The 16,048-nt window shown below is 40.7% G+C and overlaps 1 protein-coding gene across 1 annotated transcript in view; it reads right to left on the bottom strand.

Annotated features, from left to right (window-relative positions):
- Positions 1 to 528: 528 nt before the first annotated feature.
- SNCAIP (synuclein alpha interacting protein) overlaps positions 529 to 16,048 on the bottom strand; it is a 147,567-nt gene continuing 132,047 nt past the window's right edge. The window contains exons 9-12 of the mRNA XM_068535766.1: positions 14,734 to 14,826; positions 13,079 to 14,147; positions 11,676 to 11,746; positions 529 to 1,142 (exon numbers count right to left, since the gene is read on the bottom strand). Of these exons, the coding sequence (XP_068391867.1) occupies positions 1,058 to 1,142; positions 11,676 to 11,746; positions 13,079 to 14,147; positions 14,734 to 14,826 (1,318 nt within the window). The 3' untranslated portion in view covers positions 529 to 1,057. The remainder of the gene's footprint in view (positions 1,143 to 11,675; positions 11,747 to 13,078; positions 14,148 to 14,733; positions 14,827 to 16,048) is intronic.

Raw genomic sequence — 16,048 nt, 5'->3', positions numbered from 1 at the left:
ACTGCAGTAACATTGCTAGTAACTGTTAATAGCATACACTGCTCCCTCCTACTGATAAGAATACATTCTACTTTCAAACTAAAATTTGACAGGCCTCTTACAGGCCATGGCAACCCTTTGAAAATGAAACTCTTGAAGTTGCAACAGAAATATATTTTTACATGATAGGACAAAACCATCTGGAACTTACTCTTACATGGATTCAAAGAGCTGCATCAACAATAGAGCTGTTATGAACTCAGGCTCCACACTGTCTCCTAAAGGAATCAGACAGGCCTCGTCATGTGTTAGAGGCAGAAAAAAGTGACCCAGGAAAGGGGCTAAATCCTTAGCTGTCATTAGTATTTTCTCATGTCAACGCTGCGATCTGAGGAGACAGAAGGAACTGACTTACTTTATATACTTGTCTGATCCTTTAGTACTTAGTGAAAACTAGAATGTTTTATTTGACCCCTATGGGAAGGCAGCTCAACTGGGCAGTTTGTTCCTGAGATAAAATATCAGCAGTCAAAATACTCTTAAAGCCCCTTAGAAATTAGAACATCACAGATTTATTAGAAGGTAAGTGGCCCAAGCTTATAGGTGGCTGTTAACATTGTTTTATTTCCTTTACACAAAAGGTAGAAATGACAGAAAAAACACTCGTAACAGAAAACAATAGCACTGACCTGGTCTCATTGAGAAGCTGAGCCCAAACTGCCCATGTTATGGGGAAAGGGAAGTTCAACCAACATCAGCAAACACCCATGCGGTTGATGAAATACAAAATGGTGACAGTGGCTTGGTGAATGTCCTGTGGGGAGGCTGAATCAATCTTAAAAAACATACATTTGCCCAACCATGCTTTTAAACAGCATCTCTTTAAAAACAAGTTATATATACAAATATCACCCAAAAATGTGTCTTATATACTCTAGTGCTATAAATTTAAGGCATCCCGATAGTCTATTCTTCTGCTGGTGAGGCACTGTTCTCGTGATTCTATTTCCGCAGAGGACAGTCCAGACGTTTCCAATGGTGTCCAAAGGGCAGCAATGAGAGATAAGAAAAAAGTGATTTATAAGAAGAATTCTTTTGACTCTAGCTCAGCGATGTGCTTTATGCTGCAGGATTTCTTCATTTTTCTGTTGATGTCATCATGCCTAAGCGGAAGAAAAACCATAGGCCAAAATTAGATAAAACTATGGTCAAGTTACAATACAACGCCACTAAACAGCTCACCCAAAATGGAAATTATCCTCACACAAACCATACTGAAGAATACTTCATTCCAGTAGGCAAATTATTTTCTTTTCATATAAACCACTCTTTAACCAATAAATAGTCATGTAATAACATACTTTGTGGACACCTTTAAATTTGGCCCTGGAAGTAATTTCTCAATTATGCTGATTGGAATCCAGGCAAAATTCTACAGTCAAGTGAATTTTATCAGAGTCAAACAAAATAGGAAGCATAGTACTGCTGGTTGAGTGGAAACAAGAGATTTTTATATTTTATTCACTGGATCCACTGGTGACACCTTTTATTCTCCAGTAGGCTTCAGTGTTAGTGATTTAAAGGAAATGCTTTTTCTTTGGGTGTGTGATTACTGAGTAGTAGCATGTTGGATGACCACAAGTAGGTAAATCTATGGGAAAAAGAAGCACCTAGGGAAAAATAATGCTGTTTTCCCCTCAATACTTGATACCTCATAAGCCTATGGAAAGAAGTACCAGCTCAAGCCTGGGAACAGTTTTGCTTTTTAAGTGACTTTCCCTCTGGGTAGAAGCATTCATTTTCATGAGATATTAGTCCCCATTCTGAGCATAAAATCTTCCAGAGAGGAGTTATCTTCTGAGTTTGAGCAAGCCTACATATTACTAAATTCCTTCTTGTTGCTATACCAGACAAAAACAAACTATTTCTGGGAATGGTACTCGCTCACGTGAAGACACATTTGGATGGAGAACCCCAAGTGGCTTGGGGTTTTTATGGCCTCAAAATCGTACTTGCTTACAAAGACCATGTAGTCTATTAATTCTTATTTTTATTAATTCATCTGAACAGAACTTCAGAGAGTTGTTCATGGGCAAGGAAGGGAGGAGGGTGGAAGAAAAACCTGGCTGGTTAAAAAATGTTTTAGGAACGTCCAATTAAACACGATGGATTAAAAACATAGATTTATCATCCCTTTCTTACAAAACAACACTAAAATGAAAGTAAAGAAATAAAAAAGCATCAACCTAAATGAATGAAGGGAAATGAGAGAGGAGATGATAACACACAAAATGCCAATAATATTTCAGAAACAGGAGGATGGATCGAAATGTGGAACTGACTTAGCAGAGCAGGCAGGAGAAGGAGAAATCTAAGCCTATAGTCAGGGAACCCAGTAAACTGATGTGCACTGCGAGACTCGGGAACTAGAAGTGCCATGAATTTCTGAAAGTGAGAGTGGGGCTGTGTGAGTGCTGAAAATGGGAAGATTATTTGAAACTGTTTGGAAGTAGCAGTTCATACCCCAGATTACCTTCCTGACCCAGTGCAGCCAGGTGACTGTCCCTTTCCCAATGTGAAGAAAGACTGGAGGTTACAGTTTGCAAGGCATGGACCAGAGAGACTCTGATTTCAGCTAAAGGGGCTGGAAACTATGGGATTAAGTGAAAGTCCCTATAGAACACAATTATTAACCCATCTCCTGCTGGTTTGACCTACAGATTCCTGGCAATCAGGTTAATAGGCCCTAGAAGGAGACTGGAGTTTCCTTATCTTGAGAAATGAACTGCCAAAAGAAAAGTCCTACAAATACTGACAATTAGTGAGTTTCCCAGCAAAACAGCCTAGTACTTAACCAGTCTGTGTGAAGAAACATCTACCAGTCAACAAGCCTCATCCATAAAGTCAGAGCTTCTAATTGAGCTTTAGTGTCTTGTTCCTAAATATGAATGAGTCAGGGATCGCCAGACTTTTGAGGGAAGTGCTACTATGACAGACAAAAACCAAAATAAACAGAGAAACAGAATTCAAAGTGAATAGAGGTAATATAGGGAGGTGATGAGAACTTCAAAAAGTTGTAACAAGAAGAAAAGAAAAAACAGGGAAAATGTTTGCAATTCATATCACAAAGGGTCAGTTTTTATAATGTGTAATATATAAAGAGCTGCTACAAATCAACGAGACCAGACTCTCAATAAAAATGTAGAAAGGATTAAAAATAGTACATTCATACAGTGAAATAATATGTAGCTATGTAAAACAATAAAGAAGCTCTCTCTATACTAATACATAAAGACCTCCAATGTGTTAGGTGGAAAAAAGCAAGAAGACAGACTGTTTGTACAGTATGCCACCTTTATTGAAAAAAGGAAGAAAAGATAAAAATATACACTTGTATTTGATTGTAAAATTTAAATAAATTCTGCATATATAATGCCATGAAAAAGGAACAAAGAGAAAACCAACAAAGTCCTATTAGAAATTAACACTATAATAGCCAAAATAAAAAATTTGAAAGGTTGGAAGGTAAAGTTCAGTAAATATTCTAGAAAGAACTTTTAGGGAAAGCCAAAGTATGGATAAATACAGCAGAATGGTTAGAAAATAGTTAGAAAAGTAGAAAAAAATAGTTAGAAAAGGATTAGTCCAATGGGTTGAACATTAGAATAATAGTATTTCCAGAAAAGTGAACAGAGAAATTGGAGGGGATAAAATTTTCAAAGATATTGTACAAAACACCTCCCAGAATTGAAGTGTGTATGTTTCCAGATTTAAAAAGCGGGCTGAGTGCCCACACCCCAGGAATGAGAATGGAATCATGGCAAAATATCATGAAATCAAAACAGTGGGGATAAAGAGAAAATCGTAAACGCTTTCAAGGGATTAGCAATTACAGAGGAATTGAGCTTCTTGACAGACACATTGAGGAAAATGAAATAATGTGTTCAAGATTCTAAGGGAAAATGGTTTCCTACCCAGAATTCTATACCCAGCCAAATATTCCTAATCCATATGAGGGCAAACCAGAGATATTTCAGCCAGGCAAGGCCTCAAAAATTTTAGCACCCCCTTCACCTCCATAGGATGGGAAGATATATTTACCAAAGTAAGAGAATAAACCAAAAAAAGGGGAAAAGATAGATTCAGGAAATAGGGCTCTACACAGGAGAGAAGCAAAAGGAATTCCCAGAATGATGTATGTGGGAAACTGCAGATGACAGCTGTGTGATGGCACTGCCAGATAGCCGCAGTCCAGACTTGGGTAAGAGGAAAGACGGTGTCTCTGTGAACAGACTGAAACACCAGAGGTACCTGATTTGTCTGAATGCACCGAAAGAAGGGTTCTGTCTCCAGCAGAGTGTTTGGAAATAAACTGTAAACTTAAAAATCAAAATTATTATCTCCAAGGAAAACATAAAAGTTACATGAATAAGGAAATGTAACAACAGTATGCTGCATGGATCCACTGTGATTAATATTTAGATAGTCATAATAATAATAAACACCAAATACTAATTTATAACCCCAAAAAGTGATACAACTATATTGATGGTGGGAAGACGAAGCAGGTATGTGTGTGTGTGTGTGTGTGTGTGTGTGTGTGTGTGTTGGAGTGGGGGGCAGTGTTGGTTGCCAAAATAGAGCTGGATAAATTTGGTTCATTGTTGAGAACATGGATTTTGGAACCAGACTGACTGAGTTGAAACCCTGGCTACATAATTTATTACCACTGTTACTGTGTAACCTCGGGCAAGATAGATAATCTCTCTGTGCCTTGGTTTCCAATCTGCAAAACTTGGATAATAATAGTATCTACCATATTGTGTCATTCATTGTGAAAATTAAAACAGTCAATATGCATGAAGAACCTGGAATATTCTTTGGTACATAGTAAGTGCTTTATAAGTGGTAGCTATCATTTTTATCTTCTATAGTAGGATGCCAATAGACAGTAGAGATAATATCTAAAATTGAAAGTCTGTATGAGCATGTTATTTAGAAATACAGGGAATTCCCTGGTGGCACAGTGGTTAAGAATCCACCTGCCTATGCAGGGGACATGGGTTTGAGCCCTGGTCCGGGAAGATCCCACGTGCCAGGCAGCAACTAAGCCCATGTGCCACAACTACTGAGCCTGTGCTCTAGAGCCTGTGAGCCACAACTACTGAGCCCTCGTGCCACAATTATTGAAGCCCGCGTGCCTAGAGCCCGCGCTCTGCAACAAGAGAAGCCACCGCAATGAGAAGCACGCGCACCGTGATGAAGAGTAGCCCCCGCTCGCTGCAACTAGAGAAAGCCCATGTGCAGCAACAAACACCCATTGCAGCCAAAAATAAATAAAAAAAAAAAGAAAAAGAAAAAGAAATAACAGAATACTAGAGCAAACACCTAAAGACAAGCAAGCGGTTGACTCATGAGAGTAGGAATAGAGAACAGAGTAGGCTGGGCACAGGGACAGCCAGTTTTTGTTATAAGACTACATTACTATCACATGTACCTATAGCACTTTGACAAAAAATTAAACTACAAATAAATAAAACTTAAAAAAACTTAGGTTGTAGTCTAAGAATATCATCATCATTTAGACATGGATGGAGTATTTCTACTTTAATATAAGGGGTGTTGTGCTCAAAAACACTAAAATCACTTTCTGCAGGACAAAACTCAGCATAATTAGAGTTGAGTCAATACCAAGTAAAATGTTAATTTGAGGCATTTATCTGAATAATAGCAGGATGATTCAAGTCTCCCTGAACCCTTCAATTACTTAGTCCTGAATTACCAGTATTCAAAAAAAAAAAAAAAAAAAAAAAAAAGAAAAAAGGCAAAAGTGTTTGGGTAATTCTGGCATGAATTATTCAGATAATTTGCTGCTCCTTGATTTCATTTTTGGATATGAAATCACATTCTCTGTGACCAAAATTGGAAAGAAGGCTTACATTTAAGTAAAACAGTTTTTCAAGTAATCTAACTTGCTGACTCATCTAGGCATGGATTCCATATTTCTACAGACCAGGGTGACCAGATGGCAAGTTATTTTAGAGACTCTGCCTAAAACGGCCCACGGGTAGGCACTACATTTTCCACTGATAGCCAAAACAGGTAGACTTACTTAGCTACTTTTGTGATCTCCTTCAGAGCTTCATTGAGAGCATATCTATAAATCCCATCTACTAAAAAAAAAATGAGATTCTGGTTCAAAGAATAAAAACGTATACTTGAAATACCCAATATGAAACCCACTGTAGGAGGGTAGACTTGTAATCAAAAGGCCTAGATTTCTACAGAGCATACCATTCTTTCTGTGGGATGACAGGCTTGGTCCTTTTTAGTTTTCCTTTCTCTCTTCTTCCTCCTTTTCCTCTCTCTAGCTCTCCCTCTCTCTCCAAATATTCTGAAATCCTTACCATGTGCCAGGCACCAAGCTAGACATTGGGGTACAGACTTGGATATGATGGTGCCACCAAGGGTCACCAGTGTCAGGAAGTTATACCTTTCATCGAGTTGACCATGTTTTAACTGTATCCTCTCTTAATTTTCTCTTGATTATGATCTTGCTGAATGAAGGGACATGCCTTATTCTGGCACAGCAAAATGCGTGGCTTATTGCTAAGGACATCACTGAAACAAGGGCACTGGCAATCCAGGGATCTGACATCCAGGAGAGTCATATAGCTGCACTGTTCTCAGAGTGGGAAGGAAAATCCCAACTGGCTGTGGTTGGAGCAGAGATTCTCAGTGAAGGTACTGGAAGGCGTTTGGGTAAAGTCTCTACCTGATACTTTTAAACCTCAAATGACTTGCTGCTTCTTTAAAAGTCCAGCCTTAAGAAAGTTTATAGACAGACCCAGCTCTTTTAATGTGCAGACACTCTAGTGGTGGCAGACATGTGGTGCAAATATGACACGGGTTCTATATTCATCCCCTTTGGAATTACACAATTCAAAACCAGACTGGGAAGGGGGAGGAAAGGAAGCTGGAGGTGGAAGAAGGGAGTTCTTTGTTCATAACTTTTGCGACTACACTTAAACCAGGATTAGCATGCGGAAGGAATGTATTTCTAGTGGGATAATTTTGGTTTCCAAGGCAGATCTCCCCCCTGTACCCTCCTACCTATAGCTCATGGGTGTTCTACACGTTTATTTCTTGCCTTCCAAGGGCAGTGCTTTAAGGTAGAACATGGGGTCTTAGTTGCAATAGCTTTTTCTATGTCTCAACTCATTATATTTTGATACTAAACCTTGTTCTACTGTCTTCCTGTGATGGAACACGCATTCTCCTTTCCCCAGAGGGTATAAGGAACTTATGAATAGAAAATCCATTTGTGAATTATGCTCTCATGAATCTTGCAAACTCTGGCAGCTTTTATAAAGTTTGCTAAGTTGTGCCCAGACACTGGAAATATCTGAATATTTTAACAATCCCCCATAACATGGGCATTTTTCTCCACACATAAGATCCTCCTATGCAACAGCCAAGGACAATGCAAAATTGTGACCCATTTCAAAGGAGAAGCTGTCACTTAATGAATGTAATATGGAGAAATGGTTCAAGATTGGGATCTCCTTCCTCCACGTCATAGGAACAAAGCTTCCATATGAAATAAGGGTTTTCTCTCTGAAATGAATGTGAACCCTAGGGAGGCAGAGGTGGGGTGGGCGGGACAAGAGTTGGGCAGGAGAAACAGACAACACCGGGGAAACATGGGGAAGGGTGCAGGGGAAGGAGACCAGACAGGCTCTAGGGGTTTCTGGAGCAGAGGTGGTCACCCCAGGTACACCATGGTACTCCCCCTGACTCATTGGCTCTGGACCCCAGAGCTAGAATATTAGACACGAAAACACAGAAAAACATACTTCCGATCAGAGATTAGAACTTGAAAGTACAGTTTGGGGGCAGAAACTCTAATGTCTATAGTGTTACTAAGTGCTTTTAGTACTAGCATTCTAACAAACTTTTCTGAACTGTTACATTGGTAAGATTCAGTCTGCTCCAGGGGATTCACTCTAGAACTATGCAATCAACATACTCTCAGCTAGCTTGGTAACATACCTATGACTAGGTAATTATATAATTATCCCTTCAAGATCCTTAAAAAGCCCATGAAAATACTTTAAGATCAAAAATTTAATATTAAAATGTGGTTATTTGATTATATCCAGAGAAATGATGGCAAAGATGCCTTTGTTTACCAGGGATTCCTTTTTGTGCTGACTGCATTTTCCATCATGATTCTGGAAATGGTGTTCAGTGGGGCTGAGGGTATGCTCTACTCAGGACAGGTTTCAGCCAGGGCCTCACCTCTACCTTCCCCATGTCTTCCATGTCTTTGCTCATTTTTCTGTTTAGTAATATGTCCTGACAATAGGGACAGAAATGTGTGTGTGTGCGTGTGTGTGTGTGTGTGCGTGTGTGCACGCGCACTGGTGGTAGAGGTGCCCTGAACTCTGACCTCCAATTGGGCACAGCAGATGACCACTGACATACCCTCACATCAACTCAGGCCAAACTTACCACTCTCTTTGAAGTGGCTGTTGAATAATCTTGACATCTATGTAAAATATGGGCTACTAGCTCTTGGGTCCGGATGTATAATTCCCAGTGTGGCTAATTCCTTGGCAGTAAAACCCGCACTAATGGTGTTTATTGCTTAATGTCTTTTTAAGGAGTCTACTCTCATGTTGGTGCTAGGATTAGGGGTTTCCTGATGCTAGCCCCTCAGGCTACAGTGCCTCTGTGGTCAAAGGCGATGTGACCAGTGGTGGCCAGGGGTTAATGCCCTCTGCCTATCAGTAACTAGAATCAATGCTCACTTCAAGTGTTACAGATCTTGGATAGACTTAAACTCTGGGAAATGAATGTCTTACTGGCATTTTAAAATAAGTAACTGCAAACATTCCTTTGGAGTTGTAATAATTCAAGACCAACTTGTCCTTTATAAGAAAAAGGAAAGATAAATCTGCTTATTATAAACAAAGTCATCCTCCGCAGTTGAAACACACTGGAAAAGCTATTCAGAGTAATAGAGTTGAATCTAATTTTAAAGGGCATTGAAAAGAAATTTAGATTCTTTGCTATCAAGCTGTGACCAATTTGGAAAAATAAATAGCAAACAGAACCCCCTCACGCAGCTGACATTCTTTTAAATGTTGTATTTATTGTCCCTATTTTTCCTTTACTAGGGAAAAAAAAAAATCTTAGGAACTAAAATGTGATTCCACTATAGGCCTGGAACAAGGGTCCACTGCCCCGCTCTTTAGGAACTAAAATGTGATTCCAGTATAGACCTGGAACAAGGGTCCACTGCCCTACTCTTTCTCCCAGGGCTATACTGATAGGGCCACCAGCAGCATAATGCTTAGAGCCAACTCCAACCCAATGACTGCCATTGCTTTCCAAAGTTATATGATCCCGGGCAGTCCCTGCTCCCAGGAGGAACCAGGTGGCCTTCAAGTAAATTCTTGGGCCAAGATTTAAAGGCATCACTGACAGATGGACACTTGGGTTCCTTTCTTTCTTGCATCTTTCTGTGGGATGCCCTTTCTATGGGTCCCACAGGCAAAATGAAGCAGGCACCAGAATCACTTAGGTATTTTTCATGTCCACATTCCCATGTTATTTCATCTCTCTGAGGAATCTTTATCTCAACTAGATACATCTACCCTTGCTTTATCTAAGGAGTGGACTGAGCTGGTTCTCCCTGCCTCTGTGTGATGATGAATCAGAGAAACCTTCCCCATATGCCATGAACAAACTAGTGGGTTTTCACTTTCCATAGAACACATGCCAAACTACAGCCACGATAAGGGATAAGTTAATTTATAAGGTAGGGAGGGGAAGGGGTCTGGATGTTTATTTAGCTACATTGAATATCATAGTTTTGGGGTTTCTGTTTATCACTGAAGGAAAACTCTGTTAATACATAAAGCCAGTGAACCTGACAGGTTCAAAACTAAGCCTTCAGAAGGACTGTTCCTTAAACTGAGTAGGAAAGTGTTAACCCAGTTGTAGGATGTCTGAGTAGCCTCATAACCTCCTTTTGTGTTCTGATTTTTGTAATCCTATTACAGTAGATTGTTAGCTTTGTTCCCTTACTTGTAAGAAGACAGGATGAAATATATCTGGCAGGAGAATCTACTGGGATACTAATTGTCTTGTTTCCAGGTGCTGTAGGAACCTGGAAGAAATGAGAGTTTTTCTCCTTCCCCCTCCCAAGGAGTTTGCCAAGCCTTTGTGCTTCCTTACCTCAGGGTATTTTTGGTGACTTTTGCTTAAGGACAAAAGCAGAATTTTCCAGGCACCAGAAGACAGAACCTAAGATGGGGACGCAGAGGGGTGGGGAAGATAGGTTGGAAGAAATAGAAGTGGACCTATACCAATGTCTGGGAAGGCAAGGGTTATTTTTTTCTATCTCCTTCCCACCCCAGGCATTGGGCTTTTAGCACTGGCCAAGATGCCCTGCCCCAGTGTGGCAGGAAGCAGCCGAGACTTAGGCAGCATGTTGAGCCTGACCCAAGCAGAATGCTGGTGAGCAGTAAATACCGAAGCTCCAAGGTGCTTCCTTCAACTCATGGAATTAATGAGACCCCAGGGGAACCCCCTAAAATGACTGAGATTTACTTTTCCTCTAGCCTGAATGGAGACCTGGAGCAGATTAAACGTGATTTAGAGGGGAAAAAAAGGGGAGTGACATTTCTTACACCTTAGAATTCTGAACTAACATTTACACTCACAACACATTCACTTGTATTTGTGTACCTGTAATTATTATATACATACACACACACACATCCACACAAATGTTTTGGAGGATTTTGGAAGGGTGCTGAAAGGCGTGCCACAGCTTTCTTTTAACTTAAATGATTAGTCTCTTTTAAAAGGGTGTTGGGGGTTTAACTCCTCTGAAATAAACCTGTCAAGAGGCACTGACTGACTTAACTCCCCATCAACTGCCCTCTTCTTAGCCCTCTCCTCTTCCCTGCTCTGTTAGGGAGTTGTATGTATCCCTGGGGGAAGAAGGAAAGCTATGCTGAAGAAGGACTTTGCTCAAGGAGGAGACTGAGCCACTGGGGACCTTGGAGATGATCCTTTTATATACACCCTCCGTACATTTTGAATCACAAACATTCTGTCTGAGAAAGGCCATTGTTTTGTTGGTGGGAGCTCAGAGACCGGCTTATGGACCAGCATTGCGGTTCCAAACGCTGAGGTAGAGCAACTACAGCGTGGCAGGACCTCACTTCTCCTGAGGGCAGCAGACTGCTGACTAAAGGAGCTTTCAGTCTATAACCAGCAATGAAGGAAAACCTCAGCTCTGTTTCAAAGTTCTGATTCTGATCAGAGGTTGACTCATTCTACCCATGGCAGGAAATTTCATTTCTATACTTACTTGGTACTTGACTCCATTAAAACAAAGACTGAAAGCCAAGGTCAGTTGGGAAGCACAGCATGTTTGTGATCTGAGTAGATTCCTCTGCCCTCTGCTGCTGGACTGAAGCCCCTCCAATAGGGTACTTGCTCCCTTTCTAAGGCCCAGTTACAAGTCTGCCTTCTTCTATTTGGGGAAAGAGTTGTAATTTTCTACTTCCTTGGTGTCAGCCCCTGGGAAAGGTGCTCCAGGACTGCCACGTAAAAGATCATGCAATTCACAGCGAAGGCATGGCACTGCTGAGCAATACACCCCTAGCACCACGTACCGTGCATAGTCACACAGATGCTCTTCAATCAGCGTGTTAGAGGAAAGATTGAGGCAGCTGTCGTACATCTCCTAGAGAGGTGCAATTAAAAATCATCTGAACACATGCAACAAGCTCAGCACATGCACAAGTCTCAATAAACAGGAGGCATGCAGGAGACAGATTAAAGGGTAGAAGCTTCAGACATACTTTAAGGAGCCTGGGGAACTGCTGAGATCTTTGACTTGAGCGAGAGGAACCCTTAAGTCACCTGGAAAAGTTTTATTCCAGCAATGTTAAGTTTGGACATATTTAATCCAAAAGGCCTGGTGTTTGGGGCACAAGTGTGACTTTTCTAGCTGAAGCAAATACATGCTAAAGTCTTTTATAACAAAGACAACTCGGTGGAAATCAGTGTAATTAAAATTTTTGTTCAGTTAATTCGAGTGATACTAACTAAAACTTGATTTTGGTATTGCAAAAAAGAATTTGCACAGTTCTTAGACCTCACTGGAATGGGATTTTACCTTATAGCAAATAATAAATGATGCAGGTGTGACTCTCTGGTTAGCAGGATGGATATTCTGGATGCTTCTATTCCTCAGAGAGTTTCACATTTTGGCTGCTATACCATGTTTTTTAAGGGCATGGCATGCACAGAGCATGCAGGAAATGTTGCCTAAAAAGATGTTTGTATCTCTTATTCACTGGATTTAAATCCAGATTATAGTGCATGGTTTTACAACAAATGCAATTACACAATGTAGTTCATGGCATACTCTGCTGTCCCCTGGGCGCTGGCAAGCACTTCACACCACTAGAGCTTCCTTAGGGGCTTGTGTCGTAAAACGCCAACGTGGGGGTCCCTGTGGTGTATTCATTCTAAAGGTCCTTCCAAAGTTGAGTAGTTTAGAAACAGAGTTTCTATTTATGTGTTGTTTAATTGGGCTGGAGAATAAACTATCCAGTCACATGAGGAGAACTAACTCTTCCTGAGGCAGAGTCAGTGCCAAAGAAGGGCCTGATTTCACAACAATTAGTAGTCTAATCTTGTAGAAATGCCTCCGGGTCTATGACTCCTAATTCTCAAGGATCAAAACTACTTAGCAGAAACTAACACACCATTGTAAAGCAATTATACTCCAATAAAGATCTTAGAAAAAAAAAAAAAAAACTACTTAGGGAAATTTAGGGACCAGAATACAATCTCCTGTGATTTGTTTAATCTTTCTCTCTTAGAGCATTTTCAGAATGTACTCTAACACGACATATCTCATTAGAAACGCATGAATTTGGCTTTTCATGAATCCTTCGGAATTCTCCTGGGGATTCCCTCAAGGTGGCCAAGGGCAACAATCTGTAGTGTTAGGAACAATATAATTAATTTAAAGGAATAAAAGGGATATTCTCCAAATAGCACTCACCGCCTTATTCTTTCCTTTGCTAGCAGAGCTCCCGGGATTTCCCTTACCGTCTGTGGTCTTCCTCCCAAGTGAGGTTAAGGGCAGGGTGGAGGTCTTCAGCTGGTTGGATGCCTGATAGTTATTATTATTGTTCTGGTTGCCACTTAGCGTCTCCATGATGGATCGGAAGGTTCCAAAAGGCCTTTTCAGTTGATCCCCTGGCTCGCCGCTTGCGGAGGTCCGCTGGAGGGTCCTGCCCTTATCTCGGTCCTTCTCGCCGTTCAGTTCAAGGCTACTTTGCTCCATCTGCACCACAGGTTCCTCAAAGGTAACTCTGAGTTTCAGGTTCTGCGACGTCCGGCGCTTGGAAGATGGGGACTTGAGGGCGCTCTTGGGACTCGTGGCCACTTTCTGGGCAGCTGTGCTGTCGGGGCTGGGCTGAGGGGGTTCTCCAGAGGGCAGGCTTGGGGGAGTGGTTCCCGAGCCTGGACCCTGGGATTCCGAGTCTGGCTCGCTGCTCTCTGAGGTGGGGGATGGGCTGTGGCCCTCCAGAGATTTGGAGGCCTTGATACTGAAAGGAAACCTGCGTCCCGATGCCAAGCTGTGCTTCTTTATCACCAAGTGTAAGCTCTCTGCGCCGTCCATACTCTCCACGCTTTCCACGACAGGCTGTGGTCTGGGCCTGTCGGCCTTTCTCACGGGCGTGCCCTTGGGCTCCTCAGAGTTATTGGAGTCTGTGTCGGACTCACTCAGTGACCGCTGCATCAGCTGCTTCAGCCTGGCTAACTTCAGTTCCCTCTTCTCCAGTGGGGTCTTTTTTGCATTTCTAGAAGAAGCCTGAGCATCCTGGAATTCCAAGGACAGCTTTTCCTGGGTGCAGACATTCTCTGAAATATCTTTTCCTAATAACTGGCGTAGGATTTTATCCGAATCTTCGTCTTTAGCTTTGGCCCTAGCCCGGCTGGATGCGGACAGGCTTCCAAGAACTTGAATCCCCTCTTGGATTCCTGGTTTGCTTTTGCCTATAGGCTCATCGTCTGCATCTGGGGATTTCCATTGGGACTTTCTGGAAGCTGGGGAGGACGGTGAACTGAAAGAGGATGAAGGACATACGAGATGACTTCCTACTGGGTTAAAATAACTCAGCCACAAATCACTGCGTGGCTTAAATGCCACTAATAACTTACAAATCACTAAGACTGAAATAAGGATAATGAATGTCTGTTTCAAGCAATCTACAAACATTCCATGGTGGCAACCATAACCAGTATAGTATGCCTCATACCTTATGCTTTGACTACAAAATTTATCTACTGTTTTATTGTTTATACATTAATTTTGCACAAATTTTCTCAATTAATTCCATCTTCAACAACCTTATGAACCTACATACCCTTATTTCCATTTCATAGATGAAGAAATAAAAGACTCTGAAAGAGTAAGTGCCTTGTTTATAGTCCTGGAAAGAAGAAATGGCACAGCCAGAGATAAACTCAAGTCTTCTGACCCTAGGTCCAGTGCCTTTTTCCATGTGATAGCTCATTTTTATTCCTCTTTATAAGAATAAAATGTTTTCTGTTATCTTCTTAAAAGATATTAAAAGAAAGTCCAAAAGAAGGCTCACACATTAAAGACAGTTAAGAATTCTAACCACCAACGTTCCTGGTATTTATTACCTGGGCGAAGAAAGGAGTGATTTGCCCTCTGATTTCTGGGCTTCTAGAAGTTGTTGGAGCTGGTTCTGCAGTGTGACACGTTGCATTGTCTGTCTGGGAAAAACAAACCAAAATATATAAGCTCTCTGACACATGGCTACTATCATAAATTAACAGGTATAAATTTTTTTCATGATAATTTGCGATAAGTTGCAATAAATCTAAAAATCTTACAAATGAGCCTAATCTTCATCCTTATAATTCAGAAATTTTCCTGAGGATGCAATCAAAAGTACCCAAAAAGATATTTATTATTCACATTAGTAAAAAAACTATAACCTAAATGATCATCAATAAGACTGAGTAAATAATTTAGAATTATTTCTATAAAGGCAGCTATTAAGAATAATATATTTGAATATCTATGACATAGAAAAAGTTTCCCTAATATATGTGTATATAAGTAGAAAGTATACAGTATGAGATGTCCTTGTGAAAAGGGAAAATTTGGACACAGAGACAGACACACACAGGGAGAGCATCACGTGAGCATGAAGGCAAAGATCAGGGTAATTCATTTACAAGCCAAAGAATGCCAAAGATTGGCAGCAAACCACCAAAAACTAGGAGGGAGGCACAGAATAGATTCTCCCTCACAGCCCTCAGAAGGAACCAACCCTGTCAACACCTTGATTTCAGACTTCTAGCCTCCAGAACTGTGAGAAAATAAATTTCTGTTGTTTAAGCCAGGCAGTTTGTGGTACTTTGTTACAGCAGCCCTAGCAGACTAGTATACTAGACATATGCTCACATATTTTTATATATTCATATTTCACATGCTCATATATTATACTTAAAGTTGATTAGTCCTTTCTGAGGGCTTTTTTAGAATCTAGAGAATAGAGTCCTTTTTTTCTCCATTCATACTTGGGATTTCTGTCATCAGTCAATCTAACTGCCTCCAAATAGTTTTCTTGACTGTGTCATAATTCACTCTGACACCTAAAAACCCTATAAAAGGAGTTTAATCTCCTTTTAATCTTTCTTCATCTGTTTTAACCCCTCACTAAATGTTTTTCTAAAAAACTTGACACGCAGTTCCAAATTTCAAAGTGGGAAAAGTAGAGTGCTCTTACGTATTTTTATTTTTTATTCATTCTTTAGATTAGGGTCAGCAAACTATAGACTATAGACTGTGGGCCAAATCCAGCCCATCACCTGTTTTTGTAAATAAAGTTTTATTGAAACAGAGCCATACACATTCATTTACATATTATCAGGTGCTGATTTCACGCTACAAAAGCAGAGTTGAGTAATTATGACACAGAACATGTGG

Source organism: Eschrichtius robustus, chromosome 2 (assembly GCF_028021215.1).
Source record: "Eschrichtius robustus isolate mEscRob2 chromosome 2, mEscRob2.pri, whole genome shotgun sequence".
Lineage (NCBI taxonomy): Eukaryota > Metazoa > Chordata > Mammalia > Artiodactyla > Eschrichtiidae > Eschrichtius > Eschrichtius robustus.
Note: the sequence above shows the minus strand (reverse complement) of the source record. Positions and strands in the feature narration are given on the sequence as shown.